The sequence below is a fragment of the Schistocerca nitens genome, chromosome 5, assembly GCF_023898315.1.
Source record: "Schistocerca nitens isolate TAMUIC-IGC-003100 chromosome 5, iqSchNite1.1, whole genome shotgun sequence".
Lineage (NCBI taxonomy): Eukaryota > Metazoa > Arthropoda > Insecta > Orthoptera > Acrididae > Schistocerca > Schistocerca nitens.
This window is the reverse complement of record NC_064618.1, coordinates 100,865,726-100,888,074: the sequence shown is the minus strand read 5'-3', so window position 1 is coordinate 100,888,074 and position 22,349 is coordinate 100,865,726. Positions and strand designations below refer to the sequence as shown.

Genomic DNA, 22,349 nt, shown 5'->3' with positions numbered 1-22,349 from the left:
CTCTTGCCATCCACGAGAATGACGCCATCACAATCCCAGAAGACTGTCACCATGACTTTCCGGCAGAGAGGGTTGTCTTTAATTTCTCATTTTGTCGTGAATGAGGATGATGTCACTCCATGGATTGCCTTTTGTTTCAGACACAAAGGGATGCACCCAGCTTTGGTCCCCAGTAACGATCAGTGACAAATGCCTCTCCGTCGATTTCACAACGCTCCAACCATTCAGATGAAATGGCCTTTCTTTGAATCTTGGGCACTACTTTTCCAATGCTGACCGACAACTGCATATTCAGTGAGTCTGCAATGACCGACACTGTCTGAGAGCAAATTGTCGAATAGTGATGCGCCCGTCGGCATGAATAATGGCATCCGCACGATTCAGCACGTCTGTAGCAGTGGCTGTGACAGGACGTCCCGAGTGGGGCTGATCATGGAGATCTTTTTCTACATTTCTTGAGGCTGTAACTTTCTTTGCCCATTGCCCAACTGTACTCCTACAAACCGCAGCATTTCCGTACACTGCACACAATGGTTTTTGGGTGTTCACCACGGTTTCTTTTTCTGCACACAAGAATTCGATAACAGCACGCTGCTTGTAACAGGAGTCTTATGTAGACGCGATTTTGACGCTGCACCACGGCTCTGCCAGAACGGTTCGAAACTGCACTGGCGCACAGAACAAATATCAGATGTGAAGCGATAACAGTGGCGTTTGTCTATGTGTATTATTGGCTTTTTTTAAAAACATGTGGGGCGTTACTTATTGAACGTCCCTCGTAAGTAACATGGCATTGCTTTATTGAATGTGCACGTAAAATTATACTTTAAACCACTTTCTTCAGAACGAGGAAGAAATCGACAAGTTCCGTCGACAGTGGTAGTTATGTGAAACACACGAAGGGCAACATCTGTCTGCACTGGCGTGAGCTACACATTGGACATATACACTCCTGGAAATGGAAAAAAGAACACATTGACACCGGTGTGTCAGACCCACCATACTTGCTCCGGACACTGCGAGAGGGCTGTACAAGCAATGATCACACGCACGGCACAGCGGACACACCAGGAACCGCGGTGTTGGCCGTCGAATGGCGCTAGCTGCGCAGCATTTGTGCACCGCCGCCGTCAGTGTCAGCCAGTTTGTCGTGGCATACGGAGCTCCATCGCAGTCTTTAGCACTGATAGCATGCCGCGACAGCGTGGACGTGAACCGTATGTGCAGTTGACGGACTTTGAGCGAGGGCGTATAGTGGGCATGCGGGAGGCCGGGTGGACGTACCGCCGAATTGCTCAACACGTGGGGCGTGAGGTCTCCACAGTACATCGATGTTGTCGCCAGTGGTCGGCGGAAGGTGCACGTGCCCGTCGACCTGGGACCGGACCGCAGCGACGCACGGATGCACGCCAAGACCGTAGGATCCTACGCAGTGCCGTAGGGGACCGCACCGCCACTTCCCAGCAAATTAGGGACACTGTCGCTCCTGGGGTATCGGCGAGGACCATTCGCAACCGTCTCCATGAAGCTGGGCTACGGTCCCGCACACCGTTAGGCCGTCTTCCGCTCACGCCCCAACATCGTGCAGCCCGCCTCCAGTGGTGTCGCGACAGGCGTGAATGGAGGGACGAATGGAGACGTGTCGTCTTCAGCGATGAGAGTCGCTTCTGCCTTGGTGCCAATGATGGTCGTATGCGTGTTTGGCGCCGTGCAGGTGAGCGCCACAATCAGGACTGCATACGACCGAGGCACACAGGGCCAACACCCGGCATCATGGTGTGGGGAGCGATCTCCTACACTGGCCGTACACCACTGGTGATCGTCGAGGGGACACTGAATAGTGCACGGTACATCCAAACCGTCATCGAACCCATCGTTCTACCATTCCTAGACCGGCAAGGGAACTTGCTGTTCCAACAGGACAATGCACGTCCGCATGTATCCCGTGCCACCCAACGTGCTCTAGAAGGTGTAAGTCAACTACGCTGGCCAGCAAGATCTCCGGATCTGTCCCCCATTGAGCATGTTTGGGACTGGATGAAGCGTCGTCTCACGCGGTCTGCACGTCCAGCACGAACGCTGGTTCAACTGAGGCGCCAGGTGGAAATGGCATGACAAGCCGTTCCACAGGACTACATCCAGCATCTCTACGATCGTCTCCATGGGAGAATAGCAGCCTGCATTGCTGCGAAAGGTGGATATAGACTGTACTAGTGCCGACATTGTGCATGCTCTGTTGCCTGTGTCTATGTGCCTGTGGTTCTGTCAGTGTGATCATGTGATGTATCTGACCTCAGGAATGTGTCAATAAAGTTTCCCCTTCCTGGGGCAATGAATTCACGGTGTTATTTCAATTTCCAGGAGTGTATTTCCTAGTTTCTTATTGGCAAACACCAGATAAAATACCCGGTACGTAAATGATCTATTAACGTGATGGCAGAAACTCCTTTCCCCTTGCGGTGAGAACTAATTCGTTAAAGAAATTGAACACCAGCAGATGAATTCAAACATACAAACATTCTGACATCTGTCCACTAAAACTAGTTTCTCATATTCGTTTATAATTAACACTGTCAAACAATCCTGTACAGTCAAGCAGAACATTCTGATATCACACCAACATCTGTCATTACCATAAAAGACACTAGTCACAGAACTGATAGAAATGAAATTATATGGCACTGGTTTCGGGGAGATGTTTTCTGAGTCTGGTTGTTCACTCCCCTGGTGCATGCTGCGTCCTGCGGTCGACAGGAAACAACTAACAGTCAAGTTTGAGCACACTTCATTATAATTAAAGAAAATCGCGTTCTTGGCATGCATTAACTTTTAAACGCAAGAAAAAGAAAAACCTCAGTTCTTGTGGTGGCAAAAACCAGATACGAATACAACAAAGAAAGTAATAATCAAAATCTACTCTACCAATTACAAGATATAACGTGCTACTGAACGCTACGGCGACTGTATACTACGCTAGAGCCGGCATAAGTATTGGTCAGAGCCGTTCTAGCGGTAGGTAAACACTGTCAGTCTGACTGTCCGGGCATGTTTATAACGCCGAGCTGGCGGATTGCTATATGAGTCACGTGAGTTCTGACTGGTGGAACCTGTCAGGTGTTCCACACAATGACAAATGACAACAATGACAAATGACAACAATGACAAATGACAACAATGACAAATGACAACAATGACAAATGACAACAATGACAAATGACAACAATGACAAATGACAACAATGACAAATGACAACAATGACAAATGACAACAATGACAAATGACAACAATGACAAATGACAACAATGACAAATGACAACAATGACAAATGACAACAATGACAAATGACAACAATGACAAATGACAACAATGACAAATGACAACAATGACAAATGACAACAATGACAAATGACAACAATGACAAATGACAACAATGACAAATGACAACAATGACAAATGACAACAATGACAAATGACAACAATGACAAATGACAACAATGACAAATGACAACAATGACAAATGACAACAATGACAAATGACAACAATGACAAATGACAACAATGACAAATGACAACAATGACAAATGACAACAATGACAAATGACAACAATGACAAATGACAACAATGACAAATGACAACAATGACAAATGACAACAATGACAAATGACAACAATGACAACGGCGAAGTGAACAGCATCCTAAAGGACCAGTGCTGAGCGCAACGGCCTTCGAGCACTATGTGATGATGAAAGCATTATGGTACTTCCTGCTGACCAGGGCAATGCCGCCATAATTATCGAGTTCGAGGACTATGATACGAAGATCTGTGCGCTACTGAACGAAGATACTTATCGAAAGCTCCCACGCGACCCGACATCAAGAATAGTAAGAAAAACATCAGAACTTCTTAAGCGATTGCCAGTGGAAGACAGTGTGGTTAAGAATCTTCTCCCATAAGCGTCCACACCACCTATTGCTTATGCCATAAGGCTTATGGTTTACCGAAAATACCCAAGGACGGGACGCCATTTCACCTTATTGTGTCTACAATAGATTCTCCAACATTCAAGCTGCCGAAGTACTTGGCCAAGCTCCTCACTCCACATGTGGGACACTGCGAACATCATATAAAAAACTCAGCAGAAGTTATCAGCAAATCAACCGTCTACGCCTTAGTGAGGATGATGATATGGTCAGTTTTGATGTCATGGCGCTGTTTACGAATGTGCCTATCAAAGACGCTTTGGACCTAATTTCCCAGTACTATGTGCCTAAATAGCTCGACCACGTCACTTACACTCTTACGTCCTCGTATTTCGCGTACAACGTCCAGTATTACGATAAGACAGACGCCGTAGCAATGGGTAGCCCGTTGGCTCCAGCTGTTGCAAACCTCTTCATGGAGAATTTTGAGGATATTGCCGTAGATAATGCGCCATTGAAGCCGAAGTGCTTCTTTCGACACGTTGACGACGCGTTCGTCATTTGGTCACACGGACGCGAGAAACTCTACGAGTTTTTGGAACACCTCAATGGCAACAACAGTAATATCCAGTTCACCATGGAGATAGAAAAAGATAATGCATTGCACTTCCTCGACGTCCTAGTCCACCGTAAACGAAATGGGTGCCTTGGCCACAGCGTCTACAGAACCCACCCACACAGACAGACCTGTACCTGTACCCGCACCTGCACCTGCACGCCACCAGCCTTCATCCAGCACAGAAGCGCACAGTATTACGAACATTGGTGCATCGTGCAAGGGTAATATCAGACGATAACCTGCCCCATGAACTGAGCCACCTACTGAAGGTTTTCAGGAATAACGGCTACAGTGCCCATCAAGTGAAAGAAGTGATTTCTGGGAAATATTAGAATAAGACCACCGACGGAGAGCAGGAAAAGAAACTTGCTTTGCTGCCATTCTGTGGCTCTGTCGGGCAAGATACGAAGCCTGTTGAAAAGACAAGAGCAAATCCATCTTCAGGTCTCCAACGAAAATCCGTGAATTACTGAGACCAGTGAAAGACGCATAAGGTCTATGAAATACCTTGTGAGTGTGGCGAGAAGTTCGTCGGATAAACGGTGTGCACTGTGGAACAACGCAGCAAAGAACATGAGAGGTATTATCGCCTACGCTATCCAGACAAATCTGCGTTAGCTAAGGATGAGTTAGTGCGAGTCACGACAGAGGTATCGTCAAATTTTATGTGGTGACCGTTTTCTAACGGCTTCTGAGACAGGTTAATAAAGGAAGCTATTGAAATAAAAATTACCGCAAACACTCTGAATAGAGACGGTGGCTTGCAGATCAGCGCTGCGTGGGATCCAGCGATCGTGCAGCTGAAGAGGGCACATCGAACGCAGACTCAAAACATGCCCATATATGGCAATGTCACAGGCACCAGTAACGTCACAGCCGGCAGCTAGCTTATATAAGGGCGCACCAACAGCACACTGGCAGTCATACCACTTGTCAATTGCCAAGGAGTGCTTGGCCGAAAGCTCGGAGTTTTAAGCAGTTGACGAGGTTGGAAACCCGAGAAGATTTTATTCAAACATGGAACTACTTCGCCAGAAGACATGTTGTTGTTTACGTAAATTGGCGATGTTTCGATCTGAACTCTTGAAAGTCGTTCGGCAGCCCTTCTTGCTTGTCTGCTGTGCGGGCCCTCTAACTGGTAAGGGGCCGCTACGACAGTGCAAGCATTTCTGTGTGAGGCTATTCACCGACTTGAGCGTCTTTGCGATGGTGAGACGACATGATCAGAACCGTAGAAACGCTGAGTACTCGAGCAAAGAAAATTTGACATGGCCGGGAATCAAACTCCATGATCTAGAGGCAGGTATGACCACTACACCTTACTCTTTAGGATTTATTGCATATATGGGCAATACAAGGGCTTTACTATTGTAGGTCTTACTGCAAATACGTAAATAAAATGGCTGGAGAAATTTTTTGGCATTTGGAAATCTCTATAAGGAGAAAATAATTGTTGGTAACATTGTTTAGCTCACATGTTAAAGCTTTGTCGAGAATTTTCTCCATCTCAATATGCGATGATCATTTTACTGTATGTGTACATCACATAGTTTGATGTAAGCCTTTTTAGGTGATTCTCTCTTACTTGGGCATGCTGTATGATAATCGTCTTAAACGTAACCCTGGTCAGTGCTTAAGTATTGCAGTACCATTGTTGATTAAGAGACCAGGGAGAGGTAAAACCTGATTCTGGCGTGTAGCCCATTCTCCACCAGATGGGGGTTTAATCCTGGACGTCTGTTTGGATGGCATGGAGAGGGGAAGAGAAGCCCAAAAATTCCTGATCACCAGTCTTCAATCACAGGGTGTATACACAGACGAGGAAAACAAATTCCCGGATTTCCTGGTTACAAATACACGTTCTTCCGGGTGAAAACATACTTTGTCCCTGTTAACTGACAGCATATTTTCTCTCGGAACTGTATAACTTATCAGTCAATGATTATGGTTTTATACATGGGCGTAGAATTTCCCAGCGCTATCGAAAACTAAACACAGGGAAGACACGCATTTTGGAAATATCTTTTATGTGCAGCAACATCTACGCTGCATATTTTCGTATTACGAAAGTATAAATTCGAATTCCGCCAAACACTGCATCTTACTTTACGAAGCATTGAAATCTAGATTGCGATGCGCTTATGGAAGCCAGTCATAGCTCATGTCACGTGATCTTTGACAGCGTATATTCAGAGCTTAGGGCACGTGATGTCAGCCAACAGCAACACCACTTAAGTAGTGCGAACACACAAACAGAAAAAGTTAATGGTTTAAATTAATATACATAGTGTTGCTACATGACACGCAAAGCTTTCACATTTAATATTTGTCTATATGATTAATACGCTGCAAGAGAAGCTAAGCTTTTACTTACAATGTTGTTCTTTTATGCGCGTATTACAATTTAAGATGTATCACACAAATGTGCCAGTAAAATGTTTAATAATGACATAAATGTCTGATCTTCTGGGCTCGAAATTCATCTAAATGGCTCAACATCAAAGCGTTAATTTTGAAATGAGAGTAAACGCTCTGTGATTTAAGAAACTCATCATACATGATCGCACATAGTTCCGGTATAACTGCCAGAACGCTACTTTGATGGTAACTTTTCAAAACACCATTCGGAATTTTTTCCCTTGACCTGTTAGAAACAGATTCGTTTCTGCACTTGCCAGAAACGCCAGATGACAGGCGTGACCGCGCTTGCGCAGCTACGATGTCGTAGGAAGCCCTTATGTTCACAGGTGTAAAACATCAAAAGATCTTACATTATGTCATAAAAGAAACAAGGCGTCAGAGGACACTCCACGAGCATCAGAATTTCTTGACACAAATGTGCAAATTTTAGTATGTCCAGATTCCCAGTGAAGTAAGCCACGACCTGATATTAAATTTTCAATGTGGTTTTCTGGATGTAAATTTTCTTGGAGTACCAGTACTGTGTTACCTCATATTTGGTTCTTTATTATGGCATAATGCCATACGTGCTAGAAGTTGAAAACGTGCACTCTAAATGCAGCGAACAGTGTATGGAATTCAACACTTAGTTTCAAATATATTGTCTGCCTCAGCGGAAAAGATTAGTAAAAGAAAATTTCCTTAGCAATCCGACAAAAATGACTTCATTGTTCTGCAAGGCAATTAATGCCTGACTGCCAGAAAGGTGGAAATAAAATCTGCAACTAGTAACACATTTTAGCCTTCCGTAATTACGTGAATGTATTTTAATTCGCTTGATAGCTCCCGGCCACAGAAATCTGTATTGTTTTCATTTGACGTGAGAGCAGTAAACGAAGAGGGAACAGCAAAATCACTAAATGTAAACACGGGTCACGTGGAGACTACCCACTACCCATTACCCTACTATAACTCAGACTGCTCTGCGCATCAACCCCGGATCTACGAAATTTCCGAACGGGGGCAATAACCCCGCCACTCGAGCGTTTACGACAGGACGCCCAAAATTTAAAAAATCGAATTTTCAAAAATATGTTCATTTTGTAGCGCACATCTTTCTGAAGAGAGTGATGGATAAAACGTGTGTTCGAGGAAATGTAACACGTTATTTGGTCGTAAGTGTGCTAAAGTGCAGTGCCTCCCCTCCCCACACAGCATTCTTCTATCACACGTCACTGTACTTCGCTCTGTGGAATTGAAACACGTATATTTTGTAATGGATACCATCAAACCATATTCAGGACAGTGGAAATTAAAATGTCCTGTGGTCTCTCTCCTGCTTACAGTCGGCCGGTTTGACATCCTGTCCCCTTTTTCTTAAAAAAAACTCTTCAGAAAATTTGCACACTGTATCCCATATCAGTTAACTTGCTGCTTTGTGTGACATAAAATTAAATATAGGATACATAAACCCTGTAAAGACATGACAAGCAAGACAATTCTAGGAGCTAAGGATCGAAGAAATGTATTCTCTAATCTTGCTACAGCTTTACATGGCGTGCTTCCCTTTCTGCGAAAGAATCCAGTACCTCAAAGTTCGTCAAACGTCTTGCTACATGAAAAGTCGAAATGTCGTTGTCTGATACTGAGAAAGCTGTTATTACAAATAGCACCCAAGACTGGTGTGGATTCATATCTGATTACGTCTATTTTGTCACTGTCTGGTAGGTAAAACAAAATAGGCCTTTCTAATGCTCAACAATTTTAACACAAATCAAATAAACGCGACTGTTTTGGTACAAACGGTCTTTTTTGTAACGACAGAACATAATTCACATGTACCAGTATCAAATCCCTATTACACCCACTACAAGCAAAAAGCTTTACGTTAAGAAATAGTTTCACACTTACTTCATACGCTCCAGTTTCGCAAGTATAAAATCGAGACGTAGTAGCACGAAATTTTTATACAAACTTGGAAGGAGAAGAAACGGATACATCACACAAATTATGGAACAACTTTACAACAGTCTTGTTATCACTAATTCTGTAACTATTCCCGCCAGTGTCAAAGCTTATTCGCAGGTTAACTTCACTAACCCTGCCACGATCACCAGTTTAGTTATCCCGCGTTTATTCTCCGGTTAGACGTTATTAAGTGATCGTGCAACATTTTCTGCACTACTCCCAGAATAGAACTTCAGCGGCTGCTACAACTAGCCCTTACTAGTATAGAGATATGGCCAAAACTTCTGTCAAAATTTCGTTTTCTTGGATACATAGAGAAGGTAATACGTAATCTTTCTTTCCTGTTATTCGTTTATTTCCACTCCTGTAGTCTGAATCTACGGATGTTGCTAGTAATTATAACAACGCTCATCATTCGCAAACCCAATCAACCACACAATCAGACAGCGGTTGGCATTCATCCGTTCGGCCTTACACCGCTCAGCTCGTATAGCCCCTTTTGTCTGTAGGAAAGTTTGTTTCTACATGCGACGAGGATTCCCCCGATACAGAAATCATGTACACTATGCACGCATTCACAAATCAACTTACGACCCATTCAGAAAGCAATTTAGAATGTGTTAAAAAACCGACAGGAATGCGTTTCAAAGTCATATGAATAATCGATAGACTAACGTGCGCTGGATGCAAGTCGCTTTGTGAAACAAGGTCGGTCCCCCCCCTTTGCCAGATTGCCAATCTTTAACGTCCATTTACTGCCCGAAATTTTGGGAGAGACATTTTTGTATTGCTGGTACGTAAGGAACCGCGCTGCGAAGTCCAAGTGTGATTGCATGCAAACAGTACTGACAACATGGCACCACAACTACGAACTACTTCAGAGCGCTACTGGACTAGGGATCAAGATCTACGACAGCGTGAGGACTCAGATCGAACGTAACCGAATTGAGCGCAGGCTGGCGATAGTTATCTACTGACACCGACTATCTCATCTGATACTTTTAACCCCGTTCATCTGTTATCTCTCAACACCAATATCACTGTGGAAAAGAGGGCCGGAAAATAAAATTTAATTGAGTACCCTGAAACCATACTTAATGGTTTGAATATATTACAAATTTACATAAAAGCTGGCTACACCAACAACGTCAATCGCAGTTCGACAGGTAATTTAAAGATGCAGCCTTCAGACACTAACAGCTTAGGAAATAAGAATATGTCAACTGAAAGACTGAACACAATCAAAGACAAAATAAATCTCTCATCGACACGCTTATTTACTACGTCTTGTGTCGCTTACATAGAAATAATTCGCTCGTTGCACACAGGTGCGCGAAAAATTTACGTTTCACAACTGAGTAAAGCCTGTATATCTAAATTTCTCTTTTTAGAACGAATATTCGAAGGTCACACGTAACAACACTGATAACACGTAAACATAACTTGATGCAGAAGAACCTTATGACTGCATGTGCACTCGCTCACAGGCGATTATTAATAAAAGAAATACATTTTCAGTAACTGTCTGCGGCCATCGGGAGTATTTTGACAATGAAACCATCTAGATCGGTTAACATACAGTATTTCTGTAGTCATCACGCCGTTTCTGCTACTGTCCACCATCAGAGAATTAAAAACATACCAGTTGTGCACAGGTTTTGATACCAAATTTTCTAAAATTTGATCCAAGTTTTCAGATGACTGCAATGGTCGATACGAAATAATACGTAAAGAAATTTATTACTCGTTCTAGAAGGATCTATTCACAAAAAATAAGAAATAAAAAATAAGAAATAAAAAATAATAAAGACGTGAGGGATCTTCTTTTAACGCGTAGCGGCTGCTATTCTGATGTGGCTCGTATCATTATCTTTGAGGAAACAGCTTGAACAGAGTCAACTCAGAATGAAACCAGAGGAAGATCTACGCACTGTCAACGCGTTCACTCTTCGTTCATTACACAAATCTCTCTCCAGCCCTTGCACGTTCAGCTCCTTACGGTCTAATAGAATTACGAGGAAGAACAGATTTATAACAATGTACAAAATACAAAGACATAAAATTACAGTGTTGTCCTACTGCACATCCAAAATATTCCTAACGTTAAGTGTCTAAGACGCATGTTTCGTCGGTCTACATTTAACACACTCATCCACCCTTGACAGCTCACCGCTGCAAACCTTATACCGCTGCAAACCTTATACCGCTGCAAACCTTATACCGCTGCAAACCTTATACCGCTGCAAACCTTATACCGCTGCAAACCTTATACCGCTGCAAACCTTATACCGCTGCAAACCTTATACCGCTGCAAACCTTATACCGCTGCAAACCTTATACCGCTGCAAACCTTATACCGCTGCAAACCTTATACCGCTGCAAACCTTATACCGCTGCAAACCTTATACCGCTGCAAACCTTATACCGCTGCAAACCTTATACCGCTGCAAACCTTATACCGCTGCAAACCTTATACCGCTGCAAACCGCCTGCATTCCAGGTGCCTCCAGCCGCTGTGCACAGCCCAGCACTCCGTGTTCCTCCTACGTGCGCCGATGGACCATAACACTGACTCCCCGTGCAAGTGGAGCTGCACCGCCCCCTCAGCAAAAAGACTGCTCCCCTTTCCCATGAACACATGGTGCATTTCGATATAAGAACTGCAAAGAACATTGCTCGAGATTCTGCTCCTTCATCAGTTGCTTACGCATAACTCATGTTGTCCCATCAAGATGTGTTGTCATACTGTACGATTTTTCACTGTGTATCTTAACTATTCATTTCATTGTGCCAATGTTTCTCAATTGTGCCTTCAATTGACAGAAACGAAATTGTATTCAGCAGTTCTCATAGAAAACAGTACTCTGCTTTAATTTTCTCAAATTGTGAGACATGAGACTTGTCCAAGCGAGTATATCCCGCTGCAAACCTTATCCCGCTGCATCCCAGGTGCCTCCAGCCGCTGTGCGCAGCCCAGCACTCCGTGTTCCTCCTACGTGCGCCGATGGACCATAACACTGACTCCCCGTGCAAGTGGAGCTGCACCGCCCCCTCAGCAAAAAGACTGCTCCCCTTTCCCATGAACACATGGTGCATTTCGATATAAGAACTGCAAAGAACATTGCTCGAGATTCTGCTCCATCAGTTGCTTACGCATAACTCATGTTGTCCCATCAAGATGTGTTGTCATAGTGTACAATTTTTCACTGTGTATCTTAACTATTCATTTCATTGTGCCAATGTTTCTCAATTGTGCCTTCTATTGACAGAAACGAAATTGTATTCAGCAGTTCTCATAGAAAACAGCACTCTGCTTTAATTTTCTCAAATTGTGAGACATGAGACTTGTCCAAGCGAGTACACGCCGCTGCAAACCTCACGCCGCTGCAAACCTCACGCCGCTGCAAACCTCACGCCGCTGCAAACCTCACGCCGCTGCAAACCTCACGCCGCTGCAAACCTCACGCCGCTGCAAACCTCACGCCGCTGCAAACCTCACGCCGCTGCAAACCTCACGCCGCTGCAAACCTCACGCCGCTGCAAACCTCACGCCGCTGCAAACCTCACGCCGCTGCAAACCTCACGCCGCTGCAAACCTCACGCCGCTGCAAACCTCACGCCGCTGCAAACCTCACGCCGCTGCAAACCTCACGCCGCTGCAAACCTCACGCCGCTGCAAACCTCACGCCGCTGCAAACCTCACGCCGCTGCAAACCTCACGCCGCTGCAAACCTCACGCCGCTGCAAACCTCACGCCGCTGCAAACCTCACGCCGCTGCAAACCTCACGCCGCTGCAAACCTCACGCCGCTGCAAACCTCACGCCGCTGCAAACCTCACGCCGCTGCAAACCTCACGCCGCTGCAAACCTCACGCCGCTGCAAACCTCACGCCGCTGCAAACCTCACGCCGCTGCAAACCTCACGCCGCTGCAAACCTCACGCCGCTGCAAACCTCACGCCGCTGCAAACCTCACGCCGCTGCAAACCTCACGCCGCTGCAAACCTCACGCCGCTGCAAACCTCACGCCGCTGCAAACCTCACGCCGCTGCAAACCTCACGCCGCTGCAAACCTCACGCCGCTGCAAACCTCACGCCGCTGCAAACCTCACGCCGCTGCAAACCTCACGCCGCTGCAAACCTCACGCCGCTGCAAACCTCACGCCGCTGCAAACCTCACGCCGCTGCAAACCTCACGCCGCTGCAAACCTCACGCCGCTGCAAACCTCACGCCGCTGCAAACCTCACGCCGCTGCAAACCTCACGCCGCTGCAAACCTCACGCCGCTGCAAACCTCACGCCGCTGCAAACCTCACGCCGCTGCAAACCTCACGCCGCTGCAAACCTCACGCCGCTGCAAACCTCACGCCGCTGCAAACCTCACGCCGCTGCAAACCTCACGCCGCTGCAAACCTCACGCCGCTGCAAACCTCACGCCGCTGCAAACCTCACGCCGCTGCAAACCTCACGCCGCTGCAAACCTCACGCCGCTGCAAACCTCACGCCGCTGCAAACCTCACGCCGCTGCAAACCTCACGCCGCTGCAAACCTCACGCCGCTGCAAACCTCACGCCGCTGCAAACCTCACGCCGCTGCAAACCTCACGCCGCTGCAAACCTCACGCCGCTGCAAACCTCACGCCGCTGCAAACCTCACGCCGCTGCAAACCTCACGCCGCTGCAAACCTCACGCCGCTGCAAACCTCACGCCGCTGCAAACCTCACGCCGCTGCAAACCTCACGCCGCTGCAAACCTCACGCCGCTGCAAACCTCACGCCGCTGCAAACCTCACGCCGCTGCAAACCTCACGCCGCTGCAAACCTCACGCCGCTGCAAACCTCACGCCGCTGCAAACCTCACGCCGCTGCAAACCTCACGCCGCTGCAAACCTCACGCCGCTGCAAACCTCACGCCGCTGCAAACCTCACGCCGCTGCAAACCTCACGCCGCTGCAAACCTCACGCCGCTGCAAACCTCACGCCGCTGCAAACCTCACGCCGCTGCAAACCTCACGCCGCTGCAAACCTCACGCCGCTGCAAACCTCACGCCGCTGCAAACCTCACGCCGCTGCAAACCTCACGCCGCTGCAAACCTCACGCCGCTGCAAACCTCACGCCGCTGCAAACCTCACGCCGCTGCAAACCTCACGCCGCTGCAAACCTCACGCCGCTGCAAACCTCACGCCGCTGCAAACCTCACGCCGCTGCAAACCTCACGCCGCTGCAAACCTCACGCCGCTGCAAACCTCACGCCGCTGCAAACCTCACGCCGCTGCAAACCTCACGCCGCTGCAAACCTCACGCCGCTGCAAACCTCACGCCGCTGCAAACCTCACGCCGCTGCAAACCTCACGCCGCTGCAAACCTCACGCCGCTGCAAACCTCACGCCGCTGCAAACCTCACGCCGCTGCAAACCTCACGCCGCTGCAAACCTCACGCCGCTGCAAACCTCACGCCGCTGCAAACCTCACGCCGCTGCAAACCTCACGCCGCTGCAAACCTCACGCCGCTGCAAACCTCACGCCGCTGCAAACCTCACGCCGCTGCAAACCTCACGCCGCTGCAAACCTCACGCCGCTGCAAACCTCACGCCGCTGCAAACCTCACGCCGCTGCAAACCTCACGCCGCTGCAAACCTCACGCCGCTGCAAACCTCACGCCGCTGCAAACCTCACGCCGCTGCAAACCTCACGCCGCTGCAAACCTCACGCCGCTGCAAACCTCACGCCGCTGCAAACCTCACGCCGCTGCAAACCTCACGCCGCTGCAAACCTCACGCCGCTGCAAACCTCACGCCGCTGCAAACCTCACGCCGCTGCAAACCTCACGCCGCTGCAAACCTCACGCCGCTGCAAACCTCACGCCGCTGCAAACCTCACGCCGCTGCAAACCTCACGCCGCTGCAAACCTCACGCCGCTGCAAACCTCACGCCGCTGCAAACCTCACGCCGCTGCAAACCTCACACCGCTGCAAACCTCACACCGCTGCAAACCTTATACCAAAAAAGGATATATTTATACCCATCTACGGATATTTTACCCCTGAAAACCATGCTTTTTCACACGATGACTGGGCCGTAATACTACCATGAAAATTTGAGGAAAGGGCTATAGTAGGAAGATACAAGTTATATTGATTACATCACAGATTTGCATGTGCCTTACCTCTACATTATGGAAACAATGAGTGCAGTTCATGGTCTTCCTACAATCTGAGTTTTGTATAGTCCACATCTTATTGTATTGCTGGCAGTAAATGTGCTGTTCGTTAATATTTGTCTTAACGCATTTCGTCTGTTGTCAACCGATATTGGAGGAGCATTCTCTCTGGCATTTTAATACTTTCTGATATCAAATATGAACGCTTCTAATTGTTCACAATTAGGATAACTGCTGTATGGCGTCTGCCGTTATTTAGATGACTGTTTCATGAAAATAGCGTCTGGGTCACTCACGATATTCGATTACCAATGTAGAGTGCAGATCACCTTCACGTATATAACTATAGATACGAAACGCTGTTTTTCCAGAAGGGTGTCAGTGAAACAGTTCCACAAACCAATTCTTTCAGTACCTTACTAGCTGCCTGAAGTATCGTATTTAACCGCTGAGGCCTGAATCGGAAATTGCACTTCGCTTGAACAGATTTGACTGATCAGTCGTTTCGTCACTGCAGCCTACTTTCTTATTCTATATGGCTTAGTGTATTTTGCGGAGAGAATAGGACTTAAATTGCATATCACTTATTGTGACATCTCATTAACTAGCACATCTTATAAACTGTTCTCCATTTTCTCCAGAAAAGACTGATATTACAAGTAAAATGGGGAATATATGAGAAGCAAGGGGATTTATGAAGAATCCCATCCACCACTGATCAGGTGTTTGCACTGGAGGAAGCCATATCTGAATACACATAATACAACAAAACTACATTTGCTAACATGAAGAAAACCTACGATAGCATAAACAGAGAAAAGACATGGGAGAAAATGCACAATTCTGGAATACCAATAGAGATTACAAGTTTTGCGAAAGTTACATTGGAAGCCTGGAAAGGGGGAGTGAAAATGGAAGGAGAATATTCCAACTCTTGACATAAGAAGGGCCAGGCGAGGTGATGCAGTATCATAGCTCTTGTTTAAAAATAATCATACAGGAAGTAGTGGATACAGCAGGAAAACCAGGAGAGGGTATAAACGGAGGAATAAAATTGAAAATCTTGTCTTTGCAGATGATTATGAAGTAGGGGCCTACTGGCTGAAAATCTAGATGAAAACCATTTTCCTGTAATACGAGCCCTGTGATTTGTTAAAATAAAGAGAAAATGAAATTCATGAGGACAGAAAGAAATTGCAAGACAAAAATGGTGGGATACACAGCCTGTCGATAACCACGTTTCTGATGAGTCTATAAGACAATCTGTATCCAGAGCGTCATATTCACTCAACGCATTACTGACCTCCAAAAAATTTTCCAGAGGGACCAAAAGAAGGATAAACAAAATTATAGTCAGCAGTGTTACTATACACCGCAAAAACAGAAAGATAAGTGTACAGAGAGTAAGAAACATTTTTTAAGTAAAATGTTGTGGAAGATATTTGCATCAATTTGTGAGGGAAAGCGGCGAAGAAGAAGAAGAAGAAGAAGAAAGAACAGAGGGCTCATGGCCGTACACAGGCTGAGTCGCCAACTACCGCCACCTAGAATAACTCCTGAAGTATGATAGTAGCTGGAAAGTTTGTGGGACAATTGTTGCTTGGGACAACGGGGGTCATAATATGACATTGGTTTTTGTTGCTATGTGGGGTCGCTTCCGAGATAGTCATCTTTTTAAATGGGATGTTATAGTTTGGTACCTATTTTCTGATAATGGCTATCGAAACGAATCCAGCGATGTTTAACAGTAAGGTTTTTGAAGATCAACGAAAGTTACAAAAGTGGCATAAGTGTCCATTTACAGAAGGTGTTCGAAATGATGACCATTGGTATAAATGCAGTGCTGCAATCTTATCATGGATGGAGTGGTTTTCCTTATCACTTCGGCACTTATTGAAGCACATGCTCTGACAGTTCTCTATCGTATATCGTGCAAATAGTAAATATTCGCCGAATACGGCGTACCTATCTTAAGTGTCATCGACATGTAAACACCATTCGACGGTTTCGCAATACATCACTAACAGTAACGGTAAGACTAGTATCGTCGAATCAAGCGAATGTGATTGATGTATTCCTTCGAAGAACAAGTCGACATGCTTCTCATTTACGGAGGAGAATGCCAACGAAATTCAGTGAGAGCTAGAGACATATATTGAAAGATATCCACAACGTACTCACCCTACATGTCGTACATTTAAATACGTGTATGATAAACAGAGAACTTTAACGCCTCGGAAACATATCCGACAAAGGAAAGTTACTAACGAGAGAACGGAAATTGGTACTCTTGCCACTGTGGTTAGAGATCCTTGTGTTAGCTCGCGTCAAATCGCAAGAGAATCCGGCATGAACCAGAGTAGTGTTGTTCGTGTTCTGCATCGTCATAAATATCATCCTTACCATATCAGTCTCCACCAAGAATTAACTGGTACAGATTGCAGGCGTCGCATTGAATTCTGGTGATGAGCTCAACTTCAGATTCAAAGGGATGACACATTTATTATTTTGATTTTATTTACTGATGAGGCTACTTTCACGAACCATGGAAATGTTACTTTGCATAACACACATTATTGGGCAACATTGGCTGCGGCAAGTTGCACACCAAAAACCGTGGCCGGTGAATGTTGTTAGATTCTGGAGGACAGAAATATAGCCCCCATTTCATCGAAGGAAATCTTAATGGTAGGAAGTACACCACATTCCCGCAAGAAACATTACGTCTGTTACTGGAAGAAATACCTTTAGGAATAAGGAACAAAATGTGTTAATTTGTGTCCGGCACATTTTTCGGTAATGGCTAGAAATGAGTTGAGAGAATTCCGAAATCGTTGGATTGGACACTGAGGAAATGTGTCGTGGCCGGTTCGTTCGCCAGACTTGACGCCTCTGGATTTTTTTCTATGTGGATTCGTAAGGGACATTGTTTATAAAGACGTTCCAACTACACCTGAAGATATCTAAGTAAATGCTCTGACAATTCTCTCTCGCCTAAGTGCCGAAGTGATAAGGAATAACACTCAGTCCATGATAAGAAGAGTGCAGCACTGCATTGATATCGATGGTTATCACTTTGAAGGTCAACGAAGGTCACAACGCTGGCATGAAAGTCCATTTACAGAATATTTTCAAAGACCTTACTGTTACATATCATTGGATTCGTCTCTATAGCTGCTATCATAAAATAAGTACCGAACTATAGCATCCCATTTAAGAAGTTGACAATCTCTGAAGCGACCTCACCTAGTAACGAAACACCAACGTCATATTATGGCCCACGTTGTCCCATGCATCTTTTGTCCCACAAACTTTTCAGCTCCTATCGTACTTTGAGTTATTCTTGGTGCCAATAATTAGTGACTCATCCTGTATAATGAACAGATGATGTGGAAGCGAAAACAAGGAGGCTGAGATTGGCCGTGCACATCTGTAGAAGAGAGCAGGGAGCAAGACCGAGGGAAGTGTCAGATGAAACCTGGAGAACGTAGGCCAAAGGAAAATGGACAGACCAGGTGGCCAAGGACCTTCAGACATTTGGGGGCGAGGGAAGAAGGTGGCAAGAGGGGAGTTGGGTTGATTTGGGAGAGAAGGCCAAATTCCGAGGTCACCAGTCTCATCGACTTAGGGAAGGAAGTCGGCATTGCCCTGTCAAAGGAACCATCCCGGCATTTGCCTAAAGCGATTTAGGGAAATCATGGAGAACCTAAATCAGGATGGCCGGACGCGGGATGCACACTGGACTCTCATTTGGGAGGACAACGGTTCAAACCACTGCGCCACCTCACTCTGTGAAGGTGGCAAGAACTGAATGCTTTGTGGCCAGGCTACTTGACGAGGCCAAAAGCCGACTGCAGTTTGTAGTGACAGGACAGTAAGTTGGTTGAGAACACGAATCACTGTGCGTAAATGATGAATATGCCGTTGGCGAAGAAACAACGAAACTCTGTGAGCGGAGTTGTGCTTCCACATCTCCGAAAAAGGTATTGCTTGGTGTGGTCACTGCATAGTGCATATAACCTGTTGCATAAAAACCGGCAAGGAAGATCCGAAACACAAACGAACTGCGGGGTCACCACTATGGGAATGGTATCAGTAACCGGGATATAGGAAACTTAATTCCCATACATGTCGTAGCTCATATATATATATATTTACACTTGACACTGCGTCCGTACAGAATGAAGTATAGCAAATAACTGACTAAAGTAAGTGCTCAGTCGAGTCTCCATCTCAACTTTAGAGTTCACAGATATTAAGTTTCGTGGTCAATACAAACTATCAACGCCACAAGGTACACCACTTCCACTGGAGGTTCGAGTCCTCCCCCGGGCATGGGGGTGTGTGTTGTGAGTTTAAGTAATGTGTAATATTTAGGTACTGTATATCTAGCTCCATACTGTACAGCTAATAGTGGTAGGTGCAGAAGAACAGTCATGAATCACAATCTTCTCCAGTGTACTTCAGTTCCCCACTGCAGTATACGTTATGGTATCACAGGATCATCAGTTCTTTTTACATGAGCGTAACACAGCTATTTTCTTCTACACAGCACAACACATTCTTCCATTCAATTTCGTTTTCCTTTACACTTCAGTGTTCCTTTTTCTTTTTATGAAATTCTTGCTCATTTTCTCCAAAAATCATTGTCCAATACTTTCAGTGTATTAGTATCCATCTCATTAGTTATCGAAGTCTCTGCTTCATACAATACTATAATATCTAATATCAATTTCATTACGGTAGTTTTAGCTCTTTTCATCAATTTGTGTTCCATAAAATTCAGCTGAGTAAGCCAATGGCATTCTGTCCATCACTACTACTTTTATTAAATTCTAAATCTCATTTTCCCTCTCTTTTCTACAACAGATCTACAGTAGCAAGAATTTCTTATCTTTCAGATTTTCTTCCTCTATATCAACTGTTTATCTAGAAAAATAATGTATTTTGTGTCTTTATTACTGATCTTTAGACCACAGCTTTTATTCTACTGCAGATTGCATATTTAAATTGTATACTGTGCTGTGGCTACTTCATCATCAACAAATAGAAATAAGAATGAACAAATATACATTTACTAATTCCATTCCCCTATCTTTATGAGACCGTGCCCTTATAGTAATATGTTGGTGACACGGGCATTCGTGTTCCTTTTAAAGTCGGCAGTACATTTACATAGACATTTACGAGTATTTCTAATATTTTTTCCAATGAACGGGTCTCTGTATTCACCAAATTTAATGTTTTCCAACACAGATTCCTTGAAAGAGTATCATAAGCTGCTACTAAATCAATGAAAACAAATCCAATTTTCTTTTGTTGTATGTACGTTCCAGAATTTGCCATAATGTGAAAATGTGATATGTTTATGATCCACCAGCTCACTGACCATCTTGCATTCCAAAATTAGCTTTCACCCTTATTGCTTTCACAGAAATCTTCGCGAATAAATACCTGACACATAATTTGAACAAATTTTACAATGCTTTTTTTGGTAATATGGCAGTAATAGAACCTAACCTCATTTCTCAGATTGTACATCACCATGCAATGTTTGGTTGAATAGTCACACTCTTCGTTACACGACTGTCAGTATTTAGGTTTTGAAGTATGTTGGTGACAGCCTGTTCGAAGTATCAGTTATTTTGTATTTGAGAAAACGGGGTGGTTCAACTGCCACAAATTCTGATCTTATGATTGTGTGTTCAATTCCTTCAACGATTTCTGCTCTGAGTATTGTGAACTAAACAATTTTTGAATTTGTTCACTTTTTTTTGTACTGTCAGTTGCAGACTTGCATTGGATTTTATCTCTTGGAATGAAACATACCAATAAATATGATGCAGAGTTCAGCAAGTATACAAAACAAACGTTTTAAATTACGCGTATCATCTGAAAAAATTTTGGACACTGCAGAAATAGCTGGTGAGTATTTGTAGCTTATACAGGTTGGAGAAAATGAAATTAGATCAGAAAATATTTCAAGCATCTTAAGAAAGGCCATGCCGATTACACTTCCTAGTGTACACTGTGCAGGTCGGATTGCCTATCTTAAGGCCATGAAATATTTTGTGAGCCAGTTAGGTTTTACCTGGACCATTTGGTTTTACCTGGAAGGCATTAACACTGAAAATTACAACAGCTCTTATATTAATAAAACTTGTGCATATTTATGTATAGTATTACACATAAAATGGTACCTGGAAGTGACTAGTTTCAGTCTTGAAACAATAATAAAATGTGATTTCACATTGTTTTGCATTTTGTAAGTAATAATGTTTTCTTTTACAGATGTGGTCTCCAGTTTTAGTGTCATCTGGAAATAACTGACGACTGATTGGTGCCATTGACAAGAAATGTACAAAGCTACATCATCATTTGTCATATCTTTCCTCTAGAACGCAGAATTCATTTAGAACGTTTATATGTGCATTAACACTGCCAGTAATGCATGTAAGAAGATACACGGACATAAAATAAGACTTTCATCGCAGAATGGTCCTCGCTGTACGAAACAAATATGACTCCATTTCCTGTCATCTCAAAGATATTCATATCATCAGAAGAAACAATACAACTGCAAACTTGTGTTCTAACGGAATGTTTCTATAACTTTTTTACGGCACAGTAGACACAAATATAGGTCACTTTTTAAATCAGTAAATTGGTATGTTTTTATTTTATCAGAAGTGTTGATTACAGTGTCCCATAGGGATGAGGTCCCATTTATGACTATATTCATCAGCAGTTGAATTAGATGTATTTGCTGTGTTAGATGAAGTGTGCTCTCTCTACCACAGCGAATGGCACAGATTGGTTTGTCACATCACTGGTATGCAGTCAGAACTTCTGCAGTCAGTGTGACATACAGGAGGATGGGTAAGACAAGCAATTCTACAGAGGCGTATCTGATCATGGTCAGAAGATGGCTCCCTGAAGCAGAGCTCAGTGTTTTTCCATGGTCATCCCGTCACTCTGGTACTTGCATGTACCTTGTAAAAGGTATGCTGTTAATACTTTGGCACAGAGAAAACCACAGGCAACAGATTCAACTACCACTGGCATTGATTTGTTGCTCAGCATTGTTATTAACTTGTTTTAAATGAAACTTATGAATTTAGAATTCTGGAAGAAGTAGTTACACTGAAATAGGTACGATGACACAGTGGTACATTAGACCATGTATAGAATGCTTAGATCTTCAGTTTCTGTCAGCACCACATGAGCAACCAAACCGACTGTGGAAGCTCTCTTGTGATCTCTCAACCGTTGATACAAAAA

General features: G+C 44.6%; 1 protein-coding gene across 1 annotated transcript in view; it reads left to right on the top strand.

Annotated features, from left to right (window-relative positions):
* Positions 1-21,710, top strand: part of LOC126259883 (uncharacterized) — a 97,518-nt gene extending 75,808 nt beyond the window's left edge. The window contains exon 5 of the mRNA XM_049956954.1: positions 21,360-21,710. Within this exon, the coding sequence (XP_049812911.1) occupies positions 21,360-21,378 (19 nt within the window). The 3' untranslated portion in view covers positions 21,379-21,710. The remainder of the gene's footprint in view (positions 1-21,359) is intronic.
* Positions 21,711-22,349: the final 639 nt, after the last annotated feature.